This window comes from Podarcis cretensis (genome assembly GCF_951804945.1).
Source record: "Podarcis cretensis genome assembly, chromosome: 3".
Taxonomy (NCBI): Eukaryota; Metazoa; Chordata; class Lepidosauria; order Squamata; family Lacertidae; genus Podarcis; species Podarcis cretensis.
The window spans coordinates 81,919,239-81,941,876 of record NC_137172.1 but is presented as its reverse complement, the minus strand read 5'-3'; the positions used below and the strand labels follow the sequence as shown (position 1 = coordinate 81,941,876).

The following is a 22,638-nucleotide window of genomic DNA, read 5'->3' as shown; positions in this document are numbered from 1 at the left end:
CAAAATACCCTTTTCCTCCCACATCTGGGATTAGCGTAGGAGGGCACTGATTCGCTCTCTTAAAAAAATATATTACTTGAGTTTTATCAAAATATAACCACTTCACTCAAGCACACAAGCCACATCAGCTGCTTGTCACATTTCCGCCCTGCCCCCCCCCCCAGCCTCTGCGACCATCTGGTTTCATCCTTAACACAAGGGGGAGGAGCCTGTGGTACTCCAGGTGCTATTGGACTCCAATTCCCTTCATCCCCAACTAGTATGTTCAATGAAGCAGGGAGTGATGGGAACTGTAACCTGACAACATATGGACAGCCACAGGTTCTCCAACCCTGCTTTAACAGCTTAATGGCAGGCAGGAATTCAACGTACACAGCTCTTCTCAGCGCCAGGATGCAGCAAGAGAGGAAGCTGCACTTATTATATTTCTGCCTGCCCTGGTGTTAACTAAATGCACAATGACTCTGTGAGGGTAGTCAGGGCCGGCCTACTCATGAGGTTGGCTGAGGCAGCACCTCAGGTGGCAGAATGCCCATCCTGCTTTCTCCACCGCTGGCAGAGAAGAGGCAGGGGCACTGGCTTCCAGGGAGATCTCACAAGATCCCATGCACTCCGTGTGATCTTGCCAGAACCCACCATCACTGCTGCCGCCACATGGATGCTGCCACATGACCCAGGTAAGGGAGGCTCTGGTGATGCGGAATGACACCTTCCTGTTTTGCCTCAGGCGGCAAAGTAGGAAGTGCCACTCCTGAGAGGAGTGCATGAAAGCTAAACTTCAGGGTGAAAGCAAGGGAATACCTTTACCTGTAGATATTGAGTATTCCTATAGACTTCTTTTAATTAAAAAAATCACTAAGAGGTGTTTTTAAGAAAACACAGAGAGGAAAAAAGAATATCAACAGAAGTTTACATGTCATACCTCCAAAACCTGGCCGCATGCTGAAGTCATGGTCATCTATTCTCAGAAGTTGCTCTGACTTTGTAAGTGGTGATTTGGTGATATCAGGACTTCGTTTCAATATTGGACTATGTGGAGAAAGAGAAAAGCACAATTATACAACTGTACTACTGCACTATTCCTTAATGTGGGTTCTCCAGGGGGCTCACAGAACACCAATCTGGTGTGTGGAGACACAAATCAAGTAATTGTATTGGTTAAATGCCTAAAAAATAGTCTAGTCCCAATATTTCCTAGAGTGGTGGATAACCTCGCCGAGTTCATTGGCAGTTCAATCCTATGTCTGTTTTCTCAGAAGTAAGTTCCACGGTGTTCAATGGAACCTCCTCTCAGAAAAGAGCATATAAGATTACAGTCTGAAAGGCATGAGGAGATGAAATGATATTTGACATGTCACTGACTTCATCTCCCCCAGCTCTGCTCAAGTAACTGGACCCACCAACAATCACAGACTAGTAGGGGAGCTATGCAAAACCTTTGAAAAATAACCCCATATGATCTGGTGTATTTTTAGACAGCTAGTGTGATAGGAGTGCTAAAGCACGTTTCAGATTATTCAGTCCCTATTGAACAAACACAACATTGTGCAGCGTATAGCACGCTGTCTAATGTATCTTTACCGTAATTGCTAAGTAAACAGGAACAGGGGCAGGGCCAGGAAGCACTGATAAGTGAATTGTAAGCAAGTCTAAGATAGTTTTGTGACAGGCATTAAAGAAACAATGCTGCAAAGCCAACTGGCTGCAGCCCAAGAGCAAATGTGGCAAGTTGGGAGCCCAGCCAGGCTGGAAGCAGGTTTGCAGAGAAAAGGCTTCCATACCTGCTCCAGATATCTTAGGAAAGGCAAAGAGAGCCTTAAAGAGGGGAGGGCAAAAACACAGAAGCAATTACTTCAGAACAGTCACCTCAGCTTAGGCCCACCTCCACACCCACACCCACAAGCCAAATGTAGTCCATCAGCATTGTAGGGAAGCTCACTGGTGATGTGGCAAAGCAGTTCTTCCTGTCTGTATGGGCTTGTCAAATCAGGAAGCTGCCATGCATGCGACAGGCCTCATACAGGGCTGATATGCAGGCTGCATTTAGCTGGGTGAGTTTAAAGTTGTGCTAGTTCTGCTTGGGAAGCAAATTTGGTTGCACAGTCTAGGTGGTCTGAGCTGGATGTGTGCCTGGTTTATTTCGAAAGCAGGGCTGAGGTAATTTGCTGCTCAGGCCCACTGCTTTGATTTCAAGTTTGCAACACGCTGGTTACTTGATATGTTGACAGTGACTTGGTAGTGGTACTCGAGCCTAAATACTTTTGCTCCACTGTAACCATTGAAAATAGACTTGAGACCAAGAGCGCTGCTGGCCGGCTGCTTGTTTTCACCATTGCCAGTATCACCCGGCAGAATGGGAGGAAGAGCTAGCATCTTCCATTGGCTTTCATGCCCCTGGATTTAATTTTGTATAGGAAGATGCTTTGTACTGAATCAGATCACTGGTCCACCTAACTTAATATCTTCTAAGTGGCAGCAGCTCTCCAATTTCAGACAGGGCTCAATGCCAGCCCTTTCTGAAGATGCTAGGAACTTCCTGCGTGCAAAGCAGGTGCTCTACCACTGAGCTACAGCTATTGGTCCCAGACAACAGCCTCCTGAAAACAGCTCAAAGCAACAGGCTTCTGGCATGACTTCTTGCCCAAAGGAGAAGTCTCTCTCTCCTTGCCTCCCCTGTGTGTATGTGTGTTGGCTGATGTATAGCTAGCAGCATCCAGCAGCTTTGTGTGGATCTCGCCCCTTTTTGGGTCTCTTGTGCCATGTTTACTACAAACTCCTAAGCCCAGGTTATTATACTTAGTTATTAGTAGTGCATAGTGCACCAGCATCTTCTAACTTCCTGTATATAGTGTGAATAATTGTCTTGTGACTTGAGGCTCTAAAACACTTCACGTTGAACTTTGTGGCAAAGAGTTTTCCTCACTGTCAAGTCTGAAATAGCTGACAATGGAAAAGAACCAAGATCTTGAAGCTCTGCTGTGTTATTCTGCTAGTTACATTGGCATGGGTGTGATCTGAAAACTTTATCAGTACTGACTTCTGCTGAGGGTAGGGGTGGTTACAAAGGAGAGAAGGCATAGGAAAGGACGTTGGCCTGTTCCATTTTTAGTAGCATACCTGCCTTGCTTGTGTGATTCTCCATGTGTTTCTCTTCTCTGTCTTTGAGGCCGACTATGAACAAAAACAAAAAATGATAGGTTGCGTATGTTCACAATCTTCTAGAAAGTTACGTTGATATCTTCCTAGGGCAAATCACATATTTCATCCTTGACACACTATATTGACACTCGAGATTAACTTCCTTTTTTCCATTTTATGAATATAAATTTTATTATCATAAGCACTAAATACAAAAATCCATTATTAAATTAATTTGTCTATACAGAAATGTTATATAAATATTGGATACTGTACAAAGACATTCAACATTTTTCAATATAAGACAACCCAAGGTTTTATTTTAATTTATAAAATAATCATAGTTCTAAAAAGAGATTATTTTAGCCAGCCATATTTAATGTGCAACTAGACGTCAAATATATTTAAATCTATGTCTGCTTCGATAAACTATATGCATTTGTTGCCTCCTGCATCCTTACATTCCAATACAGTATGATATAAACAAGCCTCACATTTCAATGAATCATCTTGCTGTCAGCCTTCCCTAATCCTTATTATATTTGTAAGTTTGTGCATTTGAACCATATCTCAGAACTTGGTTAGCCAATTTTCTTTTTCTGGAGGATCTTATTCTTGCCCCACTCCACATGCTTGACATCTAGGGATGATCCACACCTTACATTTAATGCACATCCAACAGACATAACTTCACCCAAAGAAACATAGAAACTGCAATTTGTTAAGGATTCTGGGAATTGTACTCCTGTGAGATGGGAACTACAGTTCCCAGGACATTTGGGGGGAAAGTCATGTGCTTTAAAGTCAGGGTGACATAAGAAGGTGAAGGATAATTTATTCATCTTCCTGTAACGCGACTTCCTTGATGTATCCAAACAATATTACTGCATTAGAGGATCTTGATGCAGTTTGTATTCCACAGTTTTGCTTATTTCCATTAATATTTGGTGCCAATATGATCTGCTCTATGAAGATGACCAGAGAATATGGAAAATTTGATAGACTGACACCTCCAGCATAAGCTACTAACATTGGGGTATGTTCTATTTAATCTTTTTTGAGGGGGAATCTCACTCCAAAAAAAAGTTTTTAACTTGCAGTGTGAAACTTAGATGATTGGCCTGCAGAAGAGGGGAAAGTAAAGTATCAGAGGTAGGAGGTTGTAAAATTACACACAACCCCTGGGTAATGCTCATGGAACAAAGGATAAACATCTGCTGTATAGAGTCAAGTTCTCATAGCCTTTACTCAGTGTTTGAATCCTGCAGGGATGGGAGACAGGTGAAGCTATCGTTTTCCAATTCCCTCCACCCCAGTCACTGTTTTTAGAAGGGTACAGGAGCATTTTTTTCCTGCTAAAATGGATGGGTTTTAACAAGGGTCTTAAATAGAGGGTCTTGTTAAGAGCTCCCTGCCTTTCTCCCCATAATTTGAGCTCTGCAGAACATGAGACAATAACATTGTGAGTGAACTGATATTAACACTTTAGTAGCAACAACAACAGCAGTGCTCAAAATAATTCTTCAAACATTTTAAGCCACATTTTAAAACAATTTGATTATCTTCCAGGTAGACTAGAACACCAAATGGCTCAGGTTTTTCTCAGGTTAATCTCCATGGTTCAGGTGCAGACTAACAATGTCATAAGACCCTGCCCAGTAGGAGGCGTTCTCTGTTTCCACACAAGCCAAATGCATTTCAGAATGTATCACAAAATGCAAGACAGCTTTTAACTGTTCCACTGAAAGGCACTTTCAAAACACCAAAAGAACAATGTACCAACAATATGAAGATGACGGTGTGGGTGCACTGACCAAAAAAATGTGTCTGCAGAAGACAGTGAATGCACTTTATGGCCATGTGTGCATACACACTCAGTGTTGTTGAAAGTGGCGTACTCAGAGTGGTGCAACATCCCGTCCAGTACATTACCCTGACAATACTGAACCAACCTATTTGTGACACAGTGGCTGAAGTAGGCTCTGTCGAGCCAGGTGCTGCCATCAAAATCTAGTGAACTCAAGGGACTCCTTGGAGTCAAAGATGCACAGTGCATTCTGGGGAAATATATGACCTAGAGAGACACTTCAGGTCATTTGATGTACTCTGACAGTTGCCGACTTCTTTCAGGTTGGGCCCCTTCTAAAAGAGGATCTTCTAAATTAGCACACTTGTGGGGGGCAAAGCAAGCAAAGTAAGCTTTTAAACATGTAAAATCCAGGCTTAATGAATGAAAAATGATGCATCATGTTAGCAGACTCATTTGCTAATCTCTCCTCTTGTCTCTGCCAATTCAGGTGCACTTTGCATTGTCTTATGTAAGCACACATACACACTAAAAAAACACACTAACAAAGGAAATTAATTATCAAAATAGCTTTTGGTAATAAGAGAAAGCAACTAAAAGCAGGTGAAGGCTAGTCTATATTCTTTTCTTAGGGAATTTGATGAGCTAATGCGTGAAATTTGGCTAGCAAAATAGACTCAGAAAGCAGTGTTGGGGCATGAACTTTTAACATACCCCCCCCCCCTTAGAATTAACTGTACAGAATGTTATAATAATCACAAAAGAAGATTTTTAAAATGTTAAAGTCACTTTGTTATGCAAAACTAACGAAGCATTATTATCCCTCATCAAGAAACACATAGTGAAACATGCTTACAACATGCTATTTCTGCAACTTATGAGAATTGTTTTATTATTTCTGTTTTAAGTTCTGTGACATGCTTTTATATCATCTCATTTTTGTAAACCACCCAATGTCTATTTTTGGTGGAGGCCAATATAGAAATCTCTTAATAATAAAAAATTCACAGATACACACATCTCTCTATGCTGTAGAGCCTATAGCCTATAGTGGTGGCCAAACTTGGCCCTTCAGCTGTTTTTGGACTACAACTCCCATCATCCCTAGCTAACAGGACCAGTGGTCAAGGATGATGGGAATTGTAGTCCCAAAACAGCTGGAGGGCCAAGTTTGGCCACCACTGGCCTATAGGATTGTAAGGCTCTGAAAGCCAAGCATCATTCAATGCCAATTCCTTTACTGAACCAGGCTCTTCATTGCCAAACATCTGTAACTGTTCAACCCATCTAATCCAGATTAATAGTGTACCATAAAAAGAAAGCAAAAAGGTTCAAAGTGTAATGTGCCAACCGATACCTTGGAGGTGAAGGGAGGTCAGTAGAACAAATATAGATGACTCAAGCAAGTGAACTAAGCTGCAGGGGAACTGAAAACCTTCCAAATGCAGCAGTAAGATAAACCAAAACAAGCATTGCCTCTTGACTTCTGATACCCTTGGACAGGATACCCACTTGGACAGCCCACTGGCAGCAAAAAATGTCCTTTACAGCATGTAACAACAAGCTGTTTTTTAAATTTCCCACAATGCCCAGGAGCAAATGCTACATTGGTTGCTCTCGGGCATTGTGGGACATTTAAAACCATGACTCATAGTTGACTGCCATTGCCACCAGCAGGTCAGCTGTAGCTGGAAGAGGTGGGGGACCCATGTAATAATAATTTAATGTAGGAGGGGTTTCATAGAAAGCACTTTCCTAAGGGTTCTCAAACCTGGAACTGATCCTGGATTGTCCATATTGACACCATTATTGGGTAGGATTCAATCACAGATCGGCAAATTCAGGTTGCACTCTTGTGCAACAAACACAACCTGCCCCTCAGCAGATATTTTTTGCAATAAGGAAAGTGACAGGAAAATGTTCTGGAAAGTGTGGTAGAACATTTGTTTCATGCAAACAAATGAGAATGAATGCTTAATACACAGGCAACATCTAACCTCTCTGAAAAGTTGTGGGAACAAATCAGGATAAATGCTCAATCAACAGAACCCCTGGAACAAAACCCTGAGTGCAAATGTAGCAACTCAGAACAGACAAGCAAAGCTATGCACCTAGTGAGCTGTCATAGTATCTAAATACTCTGTTCTTACATTTGTAGCGGAATTAATAATTTTACTACCTGGTTGTTTACAATGTGAGGGGAAGGAACCAGTGCAGTCATGTTAAAATGGAATTCTAAACTGCTTCCTCATACATTTTTCCTTCATTTAGCTCTCCCTGCTATTCTCTGCGCTAGAAAGAAACTGAATTCTTTGATCATTCTACATTTCTTAGACGATAAAATGCAATCAGACAATTCCCAGGAACAAAACTGAAGGAGAAAATAAAAACACGAAGACAATGCCTCAGTAGTTAGAAGTCTGTGTGCAAGATGTTTCACTTCAGATTGGAGATGGAGGCTCACATACTTAACACTTCTCCAGATAAACAAATTAAAATAAAATTGTCATTGCACACAGAAATCCTGCGCCTCAATGTCACATCTGCCCTAGCCATTTAAAGCAGTATCATGCCACATTAAATACGGTAGTCACTGCTTCCCCCAAAGAATCCTGGGGTGTGTAGTTTGTTAAGGGTGTTGAGAGTTGATAGGAGACCTTCACAGAGCTACAAGAGTTCCCTGGGAATAGGATTGGATTGTTAGTCCACCCAGGGAATTTGTTACAATGTGAAGAAGTTCCTAGTTTTCATTTGGGCTGCAGTGCAGAGAGAGGGGAGTTGTAACCAGTTCCTACGAAACTATGATCCTGTTTAAAATTCCTTCCCCTGCCCCAGCCCCAGTGTGCAGGAGGTTGGGCAGGCAATTAGCTTTAGAAAAAGTGTCAAAGAGGGGCTTAGCAGCAGCTTAACACCTGCCAAAGGTGCCTATAGAACCTGTGACCAAGCTGAATGCAATTCTGCAGTCAGATTTTGGCCTGCCAGGTGCCTTAAAAACTACCTTTCACAGGCTTCCCCTCCCCTCCCCTGCACATCCCAGTATCCCTGCTATTATAATAGCTCTGCACCCGCCATGTCTGAGTGGTATTGGAGGGTTAGTGCTCCCATCTCTTATCCGAGTCTATTCCCACTCCTCACTCATCCTGACTAGCAAATTAAATTTTTGTCTGTTTTCCACTCAGCCACTAATACGTATAAATTATTCCCAGAAAGGGAAATCTGGATCAGAGTCTGGGTGTGGGGTCACATCTACACCACACATTGAAAGCACATTTAAAATATAATGCTTCTCCCAATTAGCTTGAGAACTGTAGTTTACCCCTAACAAGGCTACAGTTCCCAGCACCTGTAACAAACTACAGTTCCCAGGATCCTTTGAGAGGAAGCCATGTATGGCATGGATATGACCAAAGAGTTAGGAGGTTTGCTGTGAGCTCTAGCCCTGATCCAAATACCCACAAAGTTTGTTTGATTTGTCCAAAGAAACAGGTGGTCAGGAGTTCCAGCCATGAAACTCCCATGTCCTATCTAGTATAGCTTTCATACTCGTTCTTCAGGAGGCACAATAGTCTGCTCTGCAGAAAGCAGTAGCATAAAAACCCTCCCTGAGTTTCTTAGACATAGTAAGCCTTGCTCTGTTATGCCTGAAAGGGGAATGCAAACACAAGTATGGGGCATGGCAGGGGGGTGCACATACTAGCCCTGTCCCCAACATGCTTCCCCCATGCATGTTGCGTGTAAAGGTATGAAGGGTATTTTTCATGTGTGTTCACGTGAACATGCTTTGAAGTCTCTGTGTGGTTAGGACCCCTGTTCAATATGGGAAGGTCAGGGGTGGGGGAGCAGACAGGAACATTGGGGGCAGGGGCTACTTGTGTTTATATGCACAGTTCAGGCATAAAGTATGACATAATGTTGTGAGCCAGCTTTTTAGTTATTATGGGGTTTGCATCTTGTATTTTGCTCATCTGACAAGAGGGTAGATTGTGACTTATTTAAACAAAGACTGACCATGTGAACTCATCAAGGATTAGTGGAGCCTAGAGAAGGGATGTACTGAAAGAAGCATTTCTTAACTGTTCTTCATTCAGAATGAATGGTGAATGAATTCATTCCAGAATGAATGTTGGTGTGTATAACCTCCCTGCAAACTTTGTGCAAAGCAATCAAGATGAATGCTTAATGAACAAGTTGCCTGGAAGCAGCCAAAGAAAGTAAATAGAAGTAAATAGGATACTAGTTTATCACCTCAAGTCTAGGGATCAACTTAAGTTGTAGTGATGCAGTACTTGTGCCCAATGGCTGCGAGGCCAGGTCTATCTGGTAAGACGTGCGGGAGCATTAGACCTGGTGTCTGGGAGAAGTAAGGCCAGATCTATCCATTAATCTTGAGCTATTGCAGATGACATGGAAAAGGTTGACATGCCAGAAGCAAAAGGCAAAACAGATTGGTACAATGTACCGTATTTGCATGTACAGCTATCCCACCAAGGACTGAGGGGTCAGTTGCTGTGCCCAGCCTTTGGTTTGTTCTCTAGAGCCATTATGAAGCAACAGTCTGCCCCCATGCACTTGGCAGAACACCACTATGTTGAGCTGTTGCTCAATACATTACTTATGAAACAGGACCATTGCAATATTGAAACAAGTGGCATCATATTGCATGTTCCAACATGGGGAACCTGAGGGGACTTCTAGATGGGGCAAGGTTACTATTGTAAAAGGATATTTCTGCTATTGCAAACTGCTAGTTGGTAACATTTCTTTCTTTCTTTCTTTCTTTCTTTCTTTTTACAGTTTTGGGGTTTTCCTGGAATGGGCAAATCTGATAAGGGTTGGTGGGGGGAGAGATATGGGATGCCATTTTGATGCCAGAAACGTCATATAGATGCTGTAAAAAAAAAAAAATGCATGTGTGAGGTATGCCTACCCCACAATAAACACCCATCTGGAACATAGCTGTCAAGTGTCCCTTATTTGAAGGGACAGTCCCTTATTCCAGTGCCATGTCCCGCTGCTGTCCGTTATTGATGGATGTCCCTTAAATGTCCCTTAAATGATGTCCCTTAAATTTCAAAGGAAGCAGCTCCTCTCTCTCCCTCCCTGCTGGCCAGGGAGGAGGGAGGCTCCAGCTGTCTTGCTTGGCTGTGTTGCTCACCCAATAAGAAGTCTAAGAACGACTGGGGGGTGGAGCTTGCATGCCTTGTGTGTGGCTAGTTAATGCAAGCTGAGGTGTTTTTTGAATGCTGGATGCCATTTTGTTGCATGTGCTGCTGCAAACTTTGCAGTGCAAAGCCAGACCGGGGAGCCATCTTAAGTTGAGGCTGCATAGGCCTTGTGGTGCATGTGATTCAGATTCTATTCAGTTGAACCTCTGGTTACAAAGTTGGTTGGACAGTGTTCTCGAAGCTACCTAGCATGAGTTTGACCAGACTGCAGGAGGACAGGAAGACTGGAGTGCCTGGAACAGGTGAGGCTGCTGGTCCCTTATTTTCAAATCTGTAAGTTGACAGCTATGATCTGGAAGCACCCTCAATCGTAGGTATTTCAACCAATCAGAGAAAAACTTAGGTTTTTGTTCATGGTCCAGTTGCAGGAAAGGTAAAGGGGATCAGGTGGTTTTTTTGTTGGTTTTTTTTTTACAAGTGAATAGACAGCTTTACTGCTGGGCTTTGTTCATACATGTGGGGGGAAAACACTTCCACATTAGGTTATCCTCCCCAAAACCCAACCCACCAAAAACTGTTGGATTCCCTCTCCCCAAATTTCATCTGCGTTCTGCCCAATGCTGGGCATGGGCATAGCCAAGTAAATAAAATAAAGTAAATAAAATTACTTAAATAACTGACCAGTCGCATTGCGGACAGCTTAGTTGTGCCCTCCTCCCAACATAAGGCCTGTCCCCCTGTAACATAAACCCTGGCCTCAGGGTGCATTCGACTTTGAGAATTTTTGGTTTTAAGCACTGGCAATGCTAGGACTGAAAAGGTCTAAAGAGGTGATGAGAAGGAAAAGAAATGTCCACAACTCCAGGATTCTGTGTTACAAGTGATAGTTACTTAATAAAGTGGAAGTTACAAGCACTTTAAGAAACAATCGTTCTTAAATCCTGGTGCAATCATCACTTCCCTATCAGGGAGAACATATTTTTTCAGTCTTCCAAAAGTGTAACTATGGTACAAATAGAACGTGAAGGTACTATTTTACTTTAATTAAGTCACTACCTTAAAAGAAGTTATTGAATAATTTTCCCACTGTTAATCAGAAATAACATTAGGGTTGCTCTTGAGGCCTTTTCTGAATTAGCAAAGGATAGCTGCACATGAAAAGGAAACTGAAATTCTGAGGTGTGCTTCAATTTTGCACAAGGAACTGCACAATCTCTTGCAAGTTCTTTACAGTGACTCCAGTACTGCTGCCAAGCTTCTTTCTTCTGGATCCTATCCTGTGAGCCTAACTTTCAGTTTTGCACACCACAATGAAAGGGTGTTGCAAAAGGTGCTTGATGAGCGAATAACTTCAAATAGCTCAGTCAAGCAATGCAAGATGTACAGCAGAGGAAGGCAAAAAGTAAGCCAAATCATATAATCTTATCAATTTTATTTTTTCATAATCTCTGGAAGCAACACAATATTGACAACTATCTTTCTGAATGACATAAAACTTTCCTCCCCCACCCATCCCAGTTCTGATAAAAGTTGATAAATAAATCCAATGAGAGAGAGAGAGAGAATGAATGTTGGCGGGAGGAAAGACAGATGGACAGGTCCTCTCAGTAGAGATGGAGAGATACATTAGGGTGAATTCAAGAAGCGGGAAGATGGTGACAGTGGAAAGATGCTTAGGTTGTGCAAGTGGTAGAAAAAATAAATTATCATTAGCATCTTTGATTTCTCAGGGCAGTTTACATAGATGATAGTTAAAAACACAAAACAACAGGTACATTTAGAAAAAGACTGAAACCCTAACAAGAGGACACTCATGGTAAAGACCCACTTGTCCAGCTGTGAAAGCCTGTTGGAACAAAAATGTCTTCACTTGTTTACAGAAAGTGCAGGAAGTGGGTGGTGGTAACTTGTTGTATCTCAGCAGGAATGTCACCAAGTAGAAAATGTGGTACATAGGCTAGAGCAATGATGGCAAAGCTGTGCCCTTCAGTTGTTATTGGGCTGCAGCTTCCATCATTCCTAACCATTTGCCATTCTGAGTGGGGCTGTAGTGTATTTTTCTCTTATCTTCTTGGAACCTGTTGAAGACCTTCCTTTCCCAACAATACTTTTAAGTGAAGATCATTTAAAATAAAAAATAAAAATCCCAGTCTGTATCTGTGTTAGACTTGAAATTCTTTTTTACTGTTTTTTACATATTTTTACTGTTGAATTGCTTTGGGGTAATTCTATGAGAACCAACTCATAAGGGAAATAATAACTATCAGCAGTAGAGCAAAGAGCTAAGGACAGGGAAGATTAGTAGGTGTGACTGCTGTTAGAAATGATGCAGTAGGAAAATGCAGAGCAGAAAAAAGGAAGACGATAAAACAAGAGAGGTAAAAATAGATTAAATCTGGGTCATAGTGGGATTCTAGTGGCAGCACAGGAACTAAGTGGGGCTGCTCTGTGGCAGTGGGAATCCCCCCTCCCCCCCCACTTCACCTTCCTCCCCTTTGGCAGGCTTTCCAGCCCGTGCATGTAAAAGAATTCATTTCAGAACCCCTCTAGCCCTTCCTTAAGGCAAATCCCCATCCTTATACCTATCCTAGCTTGAGCCAAGATTGTATGCAGGAAGTTGCAATGGTGGAAAATTTTCATGATCACTGCAAAGCAGCCTCCGTTCCAGTTACACCTTAGTTGTCACCCATTAACTGTTCTGCCTCACCCAGTCATTTATATAAGATGTCCACTTGTGGGTGCAGTAAAAGAAGAAAACTCAGTCAAAAGGAGACTCTGCTCCTGTTTGGAAATTCAGGAAGCTCTATTAGAAAAATAACTGGGTTGCCTCCGGACCATCAGTACTTTTGCAATTCAAATTGCAAAAAGGAGGAATTCAACTGTATACCACAAGGTTAGATTTGAGCAAATAAAGTGGATCAGGGTGTTCCGGCACATCAAATCCACCTTTATTTAAAGGACTTTCTGCAGTTAAGCAAGTGACAAGGAAATGCAAAGTGTGGGATAGAAGACTGATCAACAGGGAGCCATATAATGCAAAGTGTGGGATAGAAGACTGATCAACAGGGAGCCATATAACCATAGTGGCAAGCAAATCAGAACGAATGCTCATTGGCATATAGCCTCCCCACAAATCAGAACAAATGCTCGATAAAGACTGTACATGGTATAACTTCCATGTAAGCTTTGTGCAAGTAGATCAGGCTATGCAAGCTCAATAAATATGTCATCTGGAGGAACTAAGGATCAGGGAAAAAATTGATCTCTCATTGGCTGTGATGGCTGGGGTTGGTGGGTATTGGAGTCCAACAAGAACTGGAAGGGTAGAGGTTCCCCCCTCCTGAGACAGACAGTGGTGTGTGGGACACAATTTACAGAGCAGAAGAGGTGTTTGGGCAGAGGGTGCTGAACCACTTTGTGCCCCAACACAATCTGTCTTCTGATGTCACTTCTCCATCAGCCAGGCATGGATAATGATACTGAACCTACTTGAGAGACAACACTGCTATTTAAGTGAGGGGGGGTTACTTAAGCCAAGGGTCATTAGCCTTTGTAGTAACATTGTTTAGTTATTTCACCACATCTGTACCATTCGTACCAACGTTATCCAAGACTAAAAAAATCCTATATCTGGGAGTAAGTCCCATTGAACTTGGGGGAAGTGCTTCTGAGAAGGCAGTGCACACACAAGGAAAATAAGATATTTAAGGCCCTAGAAATATGTATTGCCTTATTTCTCAGTGCTGGGAACATACAAACTCCAACAAAATTGGGACAGGGCAGATTAGATTCCCATAGGAGCACAGGCAGAAGGATCAACTTCAAGACTGAGCCCACAGTGGAGTCTGGAAGAAGCAGATCTAGCAGTAATCCTGAGCAAGTAGCAAGAGCAAGAGACTGACAAGCAAAGGCAGTGTAATTCAAAAGGTCAATAATAGTAATCAGGAAGTAATGGTGACCAGAGATATATATATTTCAGGACCCTGGACAGGACCCTGAGATAAGACAACTCCAACATGTGCTGTGTAGGAAATGAGCTGTTCTATTGGCCCTGACTACCCTTCCCAGGACTCCTACAGGTTCAGCCCTCTGTCCTGGAGTCTGATACACTGCCGTCTCTCCATTCTTTTTAATTGAGCACACTACCTTTTGTGGTGAACGTTCTCAGTGGCATTTGAGGCCCTTAAAGGCAATGATTCTGGCTTCATGATGGGGTCCAGCTTGGAAGCTGCAGTGACTGGTGGTCCTAGCTCAGGGTCTCCAGTCCAAGCATGTCTGATTCTGAAGGTCTCTGCTTACTGGACTTGGTCTAGCACCTGTGGGTTGTGCTACTGCCTCTTCTGACCCTCCTGATTCATCCCCCCTCAAAATCAGTGTCCACGTGGGTGCTGGCCATCTAGATGATGATGGCAGGCACCTCTGCGCACTCAGGAACCTTGCCTTTGCATGTTTCCTTACTGCATGGTGAGCTTCCTACTCATTTACGCTTGTAGGCATACACTTGTTTCAGATGCTGAAACAAATAGCCATAAGTCAGAGACAGCCTGTTGCTGAGGTGCTTCCCTACCCCTACTTAAAGGCCAACCTTATCCCACTGATGGCTTTATATTGGTTTTAGTTGTTATCTCTATGCTGGATTTTCCATGTATTATTTTTTATTTTTTTTGCTGGAATGGGCTGAAACATCTGGAGGGTACCAGGTTGGCAAAAGCTGTAAATAATAGTTGAATAGTTTTGGCGTCTTCTCATGGGAACACTAGCTAGAATGGGACAATTTAAGTACATCAAATTAGAATTACCGTAACTGAAGAAAAGCATCCTTATGGGGGGGCCATCCATGGAACTCGTGGTTTTTCTAGAAACCAGAGACAAAGTTGAAAACAGCTGCAAAATAAAAATCTTTCAGGGCAAAACTGTGTTGGGTGGTGATGTTTTTTAAAATGTCACTATCAGGAAAGAAAAAGGCAAGGCCACAGTCATGATACATTGTTGTCAGTATAATTTGTTTCAAACTCAATATTGAAAGGAAACCAAAAGCAAAATTAGGAAGTATTGTACAGGCAGCTCCCATTTTGTGCACGTTCAATGTATCTACAATTGTGCATGTGCGCACAGTGTTTGGTACCAGAAAAGGGGAAGGGCGGGACAGGCTTACGCGCAATAACACTTGGAGGGCCACAGGTTTCCCATCCCTGCCCTAAGAAAATAAAAGTAGCTTTATTATATTAGGAATTGGAAAGTAGGTACCCTGTCTTCACCCATTACCTGATCCAGTGTGAACAATCCCTTTTCCAGGGTCTGCGAGAACTTTCCAAAAGCAATGTCCTGATTTCAGTACATCAGGTATCAGTATCAGCACCACATTGGGTCCTGCCCCCCCCCCACCGCCCACTCCAACAGAACATTCCCATTTCATGAAGGAATGCTTTTTATCAGTAAAAACAGCCTCCCTGTTGAAAGCCAAATCCTGATCTACCCTTAGTCTTCATGCATCATATTACGATGTACATATTTGGTTGATGATTTACAAATCTAAGCTTCCGAATTTTATTTTGATGGGCCAGGCATATTTAGCAAGTCCCATACATGAGGTGTGGGTGTGAAACAAGTCTGCTAGAATTGTTTTAACCAGTACTTTATTCTGTGGAATATATAAGATTCTCATCTCTCTGTTTTTCTTATTTGTTTTCTTGCTCTGGACTGTTACTAGACAACCTATCTGTAATTTTTGATGTGCTCTTAGGTCCAGTTTGCCCAGTCTCCTGAAGAGCACGGGAGAAAGTACAAGCTGTCCCCTCCTGTGTCTAGTTTCTCTGCCCAGACTATATCAGGTGCATGTCATTCCAATATGCAACCAGTTAATAGAATCTTTCAGAACTCCTGGAATAAACACAGGGCACCTGATGAGTCCTTTATGTCTTGCCAATTGGCTGTTGGGCCAACAATTACTGCTTTCTTTCACAGACTTCTGTAGCTTTCCATTTCTTTTCTGTGCTCCCACATGCCATGGAAAACAATTTGAAATGGAAATTAACGTGATTGAGATCGATGTCAGCTGCAGCATACACAAAAGTATGATGATTGGAAAGCATGAACCGGATCAGGCAATTTAAGCATCAATATATCTTCCAACATTTCAGAGGAGAACATAAGGACAGCGATTTATGTCCTTGAAGGCCTGGCCTAGGCCAGGTGGTGGTGGTGTATGTGTTTGAAAAGCAAATATTAAGCAAATAACCACTAAATTATAACACACACCCTTTTCACATCAGAGATCACTGCCTGACAGTGCAATATTAAAGCTGCCTACCCAGAAGTAAGTCCTGTTGAATTCAATGAGGCTACTTCCAGGTAAGCAGCATTAGAACTGCACCCTAAGTGTCTTTGCCACACACGTTTCTGAAGGTTTTGCTCCACTCGCTTACATTAATCTATTTGGCAGTAAATATTAGCAAAGGTCACTTTTCTTTAGTATCTGTGGCAATTTATCAATTTAATCATTCAGCTGTGAATGGTATCTCCTTTACCTATTTAGATACCAGCCCTGAAAGCATTTCATAGGCTTGGATCCGAATATAATTTATGGGAGTTAATAGAAGAATAGTTATTCCCCTGTGTAGGCCCCTGAAAAGCCTCTTCGGAGTGTCAGGGGTCCTTCCACTGCGAGATGATGGCTATGGCCTGCCCCCAAAGCCAGAGGTGTTACTGCTTCTGAATACCAGTTGCTAGAAGCCGCAGGAGGTGAGACTGCTCTCCTGCTCAGACCTTGCTTGCCAGTTTCCCACAGGCGTCTGGTTGGCCATTGTGACAACAGGATGCTGGACTAGATGGGCCATTGGCCTGAAACAGCAGGCTCTTCTTGTGTGATCACATGTTCAAGAGGTTGCTACAGGAGGGGCTATTGACCCTGACATCAGGCAGAGTTCTTCATATAGGTCAGTTCCCTCTACCCCAAAACCCCCAAGCCCACCCCACACTGTTCAGGTTGTGCCCTCCTGGCCTTCTGGAGAGGCTTTCCATGGGGTGTAGAGGGGACTTTCCTTTCACAAACTTCCTTAAATTAACTTATCTTAGGATATAAATTATTAACATAAATATTGATACTGTAGTAATAGTTTTGAAACTGAACCGCTTGGCCTTCCTAAATCAGTGGAGTTATATTGCTTTAAAAATGTTAGATTCTCCCCACCAAAAACACGCTCAACTCTATTAATTATAATCATTTTCACAGCTTATGCTGAAATAATATGTAAAACTGGTTTTTAAAATTAAGAGACTTATGGCTATCTTACTTAGCATATGTCTTAGATAACAGTTTTTGTAATGAAAACTACAATGTCACAGTCTCTGATCTAATCTGCAGAAGCACTTAACCTGCTCGCCCACAGTAAAATGGGCAACTGGCAGTTAATATTAGAAATACTGAACAGATAAAAATATATGGACCATCAGTATCCCTTCTGATCTCCAACAATTGTATGTTTTCTCCTTATTATATCAGCCCAAGAAAAATAACACATCCTCATTGTAGAAATAAGCAGATCAGGAATCTAGAGGGAATTTTATAACTTCTCCTATTTTTCCACAACAGTTTGCCGTCTGATTTGACTTATTTCCGCTTCAAAACACTAATACAATATAAGTAAATATTAATAATTATAATGGGCATATACATAGAAAGTTGAATGCATGACACTCAAAGAAGATTATCATGGCAGTTTTAAACAACATACCTCTTTATGTGTTGGGTATGTATTCAAAATTTGAAACTGAAAAACATTAGAATCTGTCTGTAAATTTCTTGTAAAATATCTATATCTATATCTAGTCACAGTCCTTCAGTAACATCAATACATTGATTAAAATATTGTTTAATAAATGCCAGTTAAACTCCTCCTGCTTCTCTTCCCTAAAGCTAGAAAGCCATAGTAAATTGAATTTTCATTTGTTCATCTGGTATGTTGAGTTGTAAAAATGCACAACACTAAATGAAAAAGGAGCAACACAAAGCATTAAAAGCAAAGAACAGAAGATCTCTTGTACAAATTTGAGGCAGCTAGTTTGACCCATTACAGCTGTTTTGTTCATCTGAAATACTGCATCATCTCTTGCCCTGCAGATTGACAATTCAACTCACCTGCCTTTCTTGTACACTTCATGAATTTCTTTCCCTTGCCAGTGAGCTCTGCATTCTGTGGACAAAACCCATGCCCAAAACAGCAAGAAAATGCTAAACTGCATTTTATGAACAGTCAACATGATATCCTCTGGTCTTATGTCCGGAAATAGTCCACAAAAGAAGAAGAAAACCAAAATGAAGATCCTTTTTCTCTTTTTAAGACATTATCAGTCTGTTCATTATTGAAAGGATGTTTACTCATACGAAAAATCATCCCACAGTATTTAATCTGGACAGTGGGGAAAGCAATTTCCACTAAACCTATAAATCCCTCTACGTCAGATGGCAGGGATTTTCAAACAGTGTAGAATTCATGGATCTGCACAGAACAATTATTCTTTTTCGCTTGAAACAGGCTATTGTACAAATTGGTTTAAAGTGAAGCATTTCAGGTATTTTAGAAAATGATATTTGTCATTCCCCTCTTGGAAAGCCAGGATTGTCCGGCTGTTCAGAGGCTGTCTAGCATAGCAGTTTAAACAGAAGGGAGGGTAACAGGAGCACCTGTTGAGATGTCTTTGTGTACCAGCACTGATTTTAACTAGCAGCCATTCTGAGGTGCATCATATACCATCACTTCATTTTCGCTGCTTTACTGTATGCGTGAAATATACTATTTTGATCTGGTAGCACTCCGTCCTTGTTGTGCATGGAGATGCCATTATTGATGTGCTTCAAGGAACGTGCAGGGCTTGTGGCTTATGCTTTATTGCTGACTGTGTGCCAGGGTGCCTGGATATAGGAAGCATCCAATTATAAGGTGATAAAAGGTCTGCACAGAGTGAATTTCAAATCATCTCCAGAGCTGGATATTTATAAGCTAATCGTAGCTTATTATTCTCATCTCAACAAAGTAGGAAATCTAATAGGAAAAGAAAGTGATAAAGAGTTTTCACAGGCTCGGGTAGTATTGTTGCCAGTATTTGGCAGTTCATGAAAAGGGTATGGATGCTAACAAAGGATTTAGAAAACTCAGCACTATTTGGGTGGGGATTCCCTCCCTGCTCTCAGTGCTGCCCATTCACTTGCCCCTCTCCGTTTGAGCCCAGTCCATGCACTGTCCAGAGGTAACAGACATGGCAAGAAGATGGTGCTGCTGCATTTCCTTGTTCCTGCTGCTGCTCACTTTGTTAAAGGCGACAAGTGAACAGACAATAACAGTAAGGAGGAGCATCAGCAGAGCCAGTGGGATCCAGTGGTTGGGAGTGGGCCTCCTTCTGGGGTGTGAACCGTGGCCCATGCCCAATAATGCTGACCTCTGATACTAACCCCAAGATAGCTGAACCCGTTGTTCCTTTCCCAATAAGTCACAGAAAATTCCAAACCCCGGAGATGGAATACGCAGTGGAGGGGAGATCAGCATCCCAAACCTTACTGGTTGCATTTGCCACGGTGGAAAGGATGTTTGCAGCAACTCCAGACTGTCACAGTTGAAGGGCCCAGGTCTGTAGCAGCTTGCCTTCAAGGTGCCAGATTTTCGAAAGACAGGGCCAACATTATCATATTAGTATTGCAAAGGCTGACACGTTGTGTTATCAGAGAAACTGAGCCCCAAACATCACATTTTGCATGGTATTACAAATACAAACAACTATGCAGCAATGTAATTTGACTTCATTACACACCTTTTTCCCCCTTTTGTTGTTGTTGCTTGCATTTATATCCTACCCTTTTCTCCAAGGAACCCAAGGTGGCATACATGGTTATTCCTTCTTCATTTAATCCCCACAACAACCTGGAAGGTAGGTTCAGCTGAGAGGCAGTGACTGGCCCAAGGTTACCTAATGAGCTTCATAGTTGAGTGGGGATTTGAACCCTGGTCTTCCAGATCCTAGTCCAACACTCAAACCGAACTGGTTCTCCACATGTCATTAAGAAGAATAATTGCATTGCACCTCGACACAATATAATAAGATATGGAGTGTTTAGCCCTACCATCAGATAACAGGTGACAGTTACCCAAGAGGCAGACAATGTTTCATCTATTTATTTCTGATATTAATTTTTTTAAAAAATTAAAATCTAGGTATTTGTGCAACAGTTCAGTGGATCAGTCATCCATTTTCATGGTGGTTTCTGAATGAACACAACAATCTGATTACTGATATCACTGCCAGTCTTTCACCTTGGCATTGGTACCATAGTCTCAATTGGTGAAATTGAATTTCCAGGTACTGCTGCTGCATCTGACGATTGTTGCACCAATATGCAGATGACACCCAACTCTATCTCTGTTCCATCTGGACCAGGAGAGGCAATTGAGGTGATAGACTGGTACCCAGAGGCACTGATGGACTGGATGTGGAACAATAAATTTAAGCTAAATCCTGAAAAGACAGAGGTGTAATGGGTCCCAAGTCCAGGAAGTGGGGAAATGTCCTGCCCTGGGTGGGCTTGCACTTCCCTGTAAGGAGCAGGTCCTCAGCCCTGGGGATGCTCAAGTATTCAACCTTAACTGGAGCTTTGTGTGTGTATATATGTGCATGTGATGTTTCAAATGGCTCATGGAAAGTGATCCATAAATGAAATAAAAAAACATGATCAAAATGAATAAGATTATACACGATGTGGGTAAAGAGAAAGAGAAATTTTCTCCCACTCTTGACATAATACTAAAACTTATGGACATATGGTGAAGCTGAATGGGAGATTCAGTACAGATAAAAGAAAACACTTTTTCACAAAGTAGTTAAACAATCAAATTTGCTCCAAAAAGAAATAATGGGACTAGAATGGTTTTTAAAGGGATTTATACAAATTCATGAAGGGAAAGACTGCTAGTTATGATGACATTGTTCTATCTCATGTTATAAAGTGTGTAGCCTGCAATTCTCACATGAACTCTGGAGTGCTTCCAGGTTTCATGCCGAGTGTCAGGTTTGCCTGTGAGAATTGCAGGCTTGTGTGCAAACACGCCACTGTTGGAGGCAGTATACCTCTGAATACCAGTCTCTGTGAATTACAGATGGAGAGAGTGCTGTTGTGCTCAGGTCCTGTTTGCAGGCTTCCCATAGGCATCTTGCTGACCAATGGGATGCTGAATTAGATGGGCCTATGGTCTGATCCAGCAGGGCTCTTCTTATGTTCTCATGACAAGCTGGCTCACTCAGCAGAGCATGAGACTCAGGGTTGTGGGCTCGATCCCCACGTTGGCCAAAAAGATTCCTGTATTGTAGGGCATTGGACTAAATGACCCTCATGGTCCCTTCCAACTCAACAATTCTATGTGTCACTCCCTTGTTTTCTTTCTTGCATAGATTATTAATTCCCTCAGCTTCTTTAGACATGTACTATGTTGCTCTGCCCCCACATGTTAGCAATTTGAAGAGCAGTTTAGTTATAAAAGAAGTAATTAAGGTCTTGAGACAGACCTCATGCAGGCAGGAAGAGAGAGAAGTACTCTGTGGGCATTGGCAGATGTGCAGTTGAACCCCATTGGGGCCTGGATTTACTGAAAAGTGTGGAGAAGCCAGAGGACCAGGTCATATGGATGTGGAGGGAGTATTCTCAGCTTCAGGATTTTATGCCAGGAAATGAGAGTGATAGTATTATTTTTAATATCTCACTTAGAGCAGTCAAATGTCCAAGGCTAGCTTTCTGCTGTTGTGTTGGAATGGAGGAATGGAAAATCATCACAGGTTCAGATCACCAACCCAATATGCTATAGCCTTCTGAACAAGCTGCAAGTGAGAGAGAAGCTTGGTAGTAAGCCCTCCTACGAGAGAATTACAGTACATTGAATCTCTTAAAGGCATGCATGCCTGATGTGTGCTTGCAAAGGAATATTCCTCTCCCCTCCTGCCTTTATTTTATACATAAAAGCAGGAACTTCCATACATACAAGCCATAACAGAAGAGGAAGGAAATCCAATGTCAAGTACTTCTTATACCATAAGAATCGCAACCAGATTATTATAAATTTCACAATGAAAATGCTTCTACTACCTGAACATCTATTTCAGCCCCACAGTACTAAGTCCCCAAGCTGGGTAGCTCCTGGGGAAAAACCCCCTCATAAGGCTCTATCTCCTTTCCCTGAAATGGACAATATATTTTAACATGTCACTGTTGAAATAGTCCACATTTTACATAAATCACTATTCTTCCATTTCTATGCTCCAGGAAAATTTAATTGGAATCAGCAGTCTCTATATTCATTCTATTTGTGCCTTATTACCTGCATCAGGGATGGGGAATCTCTTACTCTTCACAGGTTGCTTTTGGACACCTATTTGCATCATCCCTGATGCACTGGCCATGCTAGCTGGGGTGGATGGGAGTTGCAGTCCAACAACCTCCAGAGGGCCACAGATTCCCCATCACTGTGCTAGGACTTGCATATATCCCTG

General features: G+C 42.1%; 1 protein-coding gene across 7 annotated transcripts in view; it reads right to left on the bottom strand.

The window, feature by feature from the left end:
* The window catches only part of GABRR1 (gamma-aminobutyric acid type A receptor subunit rho1), a 29,759-nt gene extending 11,293 nt beyond the window's left edge, over positions 1–18,466 (bottom strand). The window contains exons 1-3 of one of the 7 annotated variants that reach the window (XM_079970501.1): positions 18,248–18,466; positions 3,118–3,171; positions 923–1,029 (exon numbers count right to left, since the gene is read on the bottom strand). In XM_079970501.1, the coding sequence (XP_079826627.1) occupies positions 923–1,029; positions 3,118–3,171; positions 18,248–18,369 (283 nt within the window). In that variant the 5' untranslated portion in view covers positions 18,370–18,466. Of the gene's footprint in view, positions 1–8; positions 223–491; positions 652–922; positions 1,030–1,781; positions 1,881–1,939; positions 1,957–3,117; positions 3,172–18,247 lie in introns of those variants that run through there. The other 6 variants (XM_079970505.1, XM_079970504.1, XM_079970509.1 and 3 more) reach the window with 6 other exon arrangements.
* Between the last annotated feature and the right edge of the window lie 4,172 nt (positions 18,467–22,638).